We start from the raw sequence: 5,441 nt of genomic DNA, 5'->3' as shown, positions 1-5,441 counted from the left end.
CTCCCAAACGCCCCCATACTGAAGCACGCTCACTGCCCCCCACCACCAAAAACCCCATACGGAGGCACTCTCACTGCCCCCCACCCCCAAACCCCACATACTGAGGCATTCTCACTGCTCTGCCCCACCCCATACTGAGGCATGTTCACTGCTCCGCCCCACCCCCAGGCCCCCCCACATACTGAAGCACTCTCGCTGCTCCCCTCAAACCACCACTCCCACTCACCACCCCGTACTGAGCCACTCTCACTGCATCCCCTCCCCGCCCCGGATAACGAGACATTCTCACTGTCCCTCACCTCCCCTCCCCCACCCACAAAACCCCATTACTGAGACACTTTCACTGGCCTCCAAAACCCTGCCCATATTCTCACTGTCCCCCCACCCCGTACTCAGACACTCTCACTGCACCCCACCCTCCTCCACACTGAGACACTCTCACTGACAAACCTTCTCCATCACCCATCTCCGTGTCCTGTGAAGTACACTCACAGCCTCACCTGTCGCCACACAGTGCCTCTATACTCTGCACTGATGGAGCGGTGTTTGACAATTTTAGAAATTTTTGAGGATGACGGAGACTCCTGTGGGACAATCCCACTTCTGTACTCTCCATCCCTCTCTCTCCTATCAGGACAGAATCATCCTGCAGCAAGTCCAAGACAGAACATATCATCACCTCAGAGTTGCTCAGCATCCTTTTATCTCAGGACAAACTAGTGCAATGTGTCCACCAGACTGTACGAGGAGCCCTTCACCCAGGACGTGCCAAATTCAGTCTCAGGCATGATGCTCCACTGGTACAGATCATGCAGTATGGAGTCGAGGGATGAGTTCAACTGTCTACTGCACTTAATGATAACCTAATACTCACTTGTAGGAGAGTCCTTCAAAGATGGGGTTCAGTGAGAGTTTGAAGGTCTGACACAGGAATACAGCAGCATCAAAGAGTCCCACTTGAACAAGTAAAGCAACCATCTCCTCAGCAGAGGCACTGCCTGCAGTGCAAGACAGAGTTAAATATCACACAAGCAGTCACAATATACAGCTTCATTTTTAACAGTTAATAAGATTACATCACTGACCACTATAGATTTACTCACTAGGCACTGTGTGGGCACTGCAGCCTAGTGATTACATTACTGATTGAATAATCTAGGGAATGCAAGTTTAAGTCCCACACTCGTTTCAGGATTTAAATTCAGAATTTAAAAAGAGTGTACAAACAAAAACCCACCAGTTCAGAACTGGGCTTTTGAAAAGAAACCTGTTGTTTTTATCTGGTTGATCCTATAAGTGACTCCAATTATACTCCATGTGGCTCGCTCCAAAAAGGTCTTCAGAAGGGCTTCATCAAGTCACTCAGCAGCATAGAGGAAGTAACGCGAGCTAATAAATGCTGGCTTAGCCAGTGATAGCCAAATCCACACAATAAATCTTTTCAGACCCTCACTGTAAATGGTGAGCTTGTGATGTGCTATAAACCAGGAAAGTCCCATAGTCCATTTTAGATTAGGCATTAATAATCTCTTCATCTCTCAGATTCTGGGAGCTGGAGCCTGTATTGGATTAAGTGAGAAATGACTGACTGGGGTCTTTGACACATCAAATGAGCTTCACATAGGAGCACTAGGTCCAAACTACAACAACGAAACAAAGTTGCTGGAAAAGCTCAGCATGGCAGCATCTGTGGAGGAGAAAACAGAGTTAACGTTTCGGGTCTGGTGACCCTTCCTCAGAACTGATGGTGGCTGGGAATATGCAGAAAATAGGGAAATGGGTGGGATAGGGAGTAAACGATAGGATAGAGCCCAAAGAGAGAGAAAGACAGTTGGACAGACAAAGGAGTTGCTAACGATCAGGCTGGGAGGGCGAGTAGTTGTTAATGGCGACTGTTAGTGACTAACAACAGGGGGTGTGTAATGGCAGGCTACGTGGTAACAAGGCCTGGTGTGTGGGGTGGGGGGCTGGAACATGGGAGAGTTTAGGCCCTAAAATTATTGAACTCAATATTGAGTCCGGAGGGCTGTAGGGTCCCCAAGCGGAAAATGAGGTGTTGTTCCTCCAGCTTGCGTTGGACTTCACTGGAACACTGTAGCAAGCCGGAGACAGAGATGTTGGCCAGAGAGCAGGGTGGTGCATTGAAGTGGCAGGCAACAGGTAGTTCAGGGTCTTTTCTGCGAGCAGAACGTAGATGTTCTGCGAAGCGGTCGCCAAGTCTACGCATCGTTTCCCCAATGTAGGGGAGACCACATTGTGAGCAGCGAATGCAGTAGACTAGATTCTTGGAAGTGCAGGTGAAGTGTTGCTTCACCTGAAAGGTATGTTTGGGCCCTTGGATTCTGGGGAGGAAGGAGGTAAATGCGCAGGTGTTACACCTTCGCCAGTCCAAACTACAGTGGAAGAATGGGAACAGTCCGTGAAGGGTCCCTGTAGACTGGTTAGCAAGGTTAGGTCACATGGAATACAGGGAGAACTAGGCATCTGGATAGAAAAGTGGATTGAAGGCAGGAGACAGAGGTTGGTGAAAGGTTGGTTTTCAGACTGGAGGCCTGTGACCAGCGGTGTGCCACAAGGATCAATGCTGTGTCCACGGCTTTTTGTCATTTATATAAATGATTTGGATATGAACATATGGTTATTAAATTTGCAGATGACACCAAAATTTGTGGCATTAGTGGACAGCAAAGAAGGTTACCTCAGAGTACGACGGGGCCTTGATCAGATGGGCCAGTGGGCCGAGGTTTGACAGATGGAGTTTAATTTAGATAAATGCGAGGTGCTGCATTTTGGAAAGGCAAATCAGGGCAGGGCTTATACACTTAATAGTAGAGTCCTGGGGAGTGTTGCTGAACAAAGAGAGACCTCGGAGTGCAGGTTCATAGTTCCTTGAAAGTGGAGTCCCAAGTAGATAGGATAGTGAAGGCGGCGTTTGGTATCCTTGCCTTTATTGGTCAGCGCATAGAGTATAGGAGTTGGGAGGTCACGTTGCAGCTGTATAGGACATTGGTTAGGCCACTTCTGGAATACTGCCTTCAATTCTGGTCTCCCTGCTGTAGGAGGACGTTGTGAAACTTGAAAGGGTTCAGAAAAGATTTACAAGGGTGTGGCAGGGTTGGAAGTTTGAGCTATAGGGAGAGGTTGAATAGGCTGAGGCTATTTTCTCTGAAGCGTCGGAGGCTGAGGGGTGACCTTATAGAAGTTTATAAAATCACGAGGGGCATGGATACGGTCATTTCCCCCAGGTAGGGGAGTCTAAAACTGCAGGGCATAGGTTTAAGGTGAGAGGAAAAAGGTTTAAAAAGGGACACAAGGGGCAACTTTTTCACGCAGAGGGTGGTGTGTGTATGGAATGAACTGCCAGAGGAAGTAGTGGAGGCTGATACAATTAAAACATTTAAAAGGCATCTGGATGGGTATATGAATAGGAAAGGTTTAGAGGGAAATGGGCCAAATGCTGGCAAATGGGACTAGATTAGTTTAGGATATCTAGTCAGCAAGAATGAGTTGGACTGAAGGGTCTGTTTCCATGTTGTACATCTCTATGACTCTTAGAGTACTTTTGGTGCTAAATCTAATGTCAGTATTTGGTTATTGTCATGTCCAGTACAGACATGATTACATTACAAATTTTATGCTGTCTTTAAAATGGACACAATCTTTTAGGATAGTTGGCAACATATTGAGAAACTTTGGCAATATCAATAACATGCAGACTGAAGCCACAGAGCTGAGATTATCCAGTTTTTCAGTAAATTGCTTCTGGTTCTCACCTGCTATTGCTGCTGAGGCTGGGTCGTGTTTTGCGAGTAGTAGCCGTGTGCGGGCCAACACAAATTCCTTCTCCAAATCCTTCAGTTCCACTATATCAATCTGATGGCAGGCTGCAATCATATTAAACAGTGACATGGGCAACTCAAGGCAGCCAGGTTGCACCCAAATACCTCCTTCCTCCTCCCTCTGCAGCCATCACTTTCCCTACAACCTCTTGCTCACACACTGTCACTCCTGAGCTGGCACTGATCAGCTCCCCTCCCCATCACCTCCCCGATCACTCAGCCTGTGATCATTCAACTACTAGGCAGATGTAAACACTCACCGACTCACTCATGCTTTTAATCAGCCTCCATTTCTCACCCCCAACCCAAACCCTTAAACAAGGCCATGTAACCTCACCCCATCCCCCCACTCAGCATCTCACGGGGCTTAGGAGTGAGTAACTCAGTAAGTATAAATTGGGACTGAGTTGATGACACACTCTGATAGTCCAAGGTAGAGAGAGTATTGTCAATATCCCTTGAGGAGGTCTCATACAAAGGGGGATATCCAGTAACCTGCTCCCCTTGCACCATATTGAAACAATGTCCAAGGGCATGATAACAGGAGCCGCCATCAGACACTACAAGGCCAAGGTGACAGCACAACAATGTACATTTTCCACATTCTGTCACATTCTAGCAGCTTCATTTGAGATGCTGCCTGCTGGAAAGACTGAGCAAACAAAGCAACGTGACTTACTCTGTGTGGCTGTGAACTCCCCATCATGGTTTCTCTTCGGTGATGCCCCGGGACGTTCATACTGTTAGCAGGAAGAAACGTTTCAACAAAAGACCGCACAATAGAGAAGTGGCAATAGCTAGCCAAGTCCAGAGAGCTGCACTGTCTTAAACCATCATGTCCCTTCTTCCCAACACAACCCTCTGGTTATTAGGGATGGCACTGTGAAGGAGGCTGTCATCTCAAGACAAGAAATATGAACTCTACATACCACATTAAGCCATGTCTCTATTAATAGAAACACAGCGCTCATATCCTTTTTTAGAAGCAGACTTTTTAAATTTACCCTATTATTTTCACTGATGTGCATATACACACACACAAAGCTCACTACTCCTGCATCAACTTTAAAACATTTATTTTGCTGTTTGACTCTCTTCTTTCTCCCTCCCAAGATGCATTCTCTCCCACGTGTTAATTTCTTTTCCTGGCTGCCCGCTTCACCAGCTTGCTTTCTGAAATCGATCATCTTTTTTCTCATTCTTACATTTCTGAGCTTAGTCCCATGTGTGAATGGTGAAATGGTGCCTACATACCCAATTACAGAATAGCCATGTCAACAGGCTGGGCCGCTCTGGGGACTGATAGCCTCACACAGACTGACGCTTGGGACCTTTTTTTTTAAAATATAAGCAGAGGGAACTCAGTGTTTCAGAGAGATGCCGCCACTTAGGGCTCCCTCAGAAATGCGGTGCTGTACTCCTTCGTGACAGTTCTTTATTGTGTAGATCTGTCAGAGATAGAGTAAATCACTTCAGAGATAGTAGGAACTGCAGATGCTGGAGAATCTGAGATAGCAAGGTGTAGAGCTGGATGAACACAGCAGGCCAAGCAGCATCAGAGGAGCAGGAAGGCTGACGTTTCAGGCCTAGATCCTTCTTCAG

The 5,441-nt window shown here is 47.0% G+C and overlaps 1 protein-coding gene across 1 annotated transcript in view; it reads right to left on the bottom strand.

Annotated features, from left to right (window-relative positions):
• Nucleotides 1–5,441, bottom strand: part of LOC125485198 (nuclear pore complex protein Nup160-like) — a 16,052-nt gene that overhangs the window by 9,698 nt on the left and 913 nt on the right. Inside the window, exons 2-4 of the mRNA XM_048606820.1 lie at nt 4,519–4,579; nt 3,774–3,884; nt 875–998 (exon numbers count right to left, since the gene is read on the bottom strand). Of these exons, the coding sequence (XP_048462777.1) occupies nt 875–978 (104 nt within the window). The 5' untranslated portion in view covers nt 979–998; nt 3,774–3,884; nt 4,519–4,579. The remainder of the gene's footprint in view (nt 1–874; nt 999–3,773; nt 3,885–4,518; nt 4,580–5,441) is intronic.

The sequence above is a fragment of the Rhincodon typus genome, chromosome 17 (assembly GCF_021869965.1).
Source record: "Rhincodon typus isolate 14 chromosome 17, sRhiTyp1.1, whole genome shotgun sequence".
In the NCBI taxonomy this organism is placed as follows: Eukaryota; Metazoa; Chordata; class Chondrichthyes; order Orectolobiformes; family Rhincodontidae; genus Rhincodon; species Rhincodon typus.
Note: the sequence above shows the minus strand (reverse complement) of the source record. Positions and strands in the feature narration are given on the sequence as shown.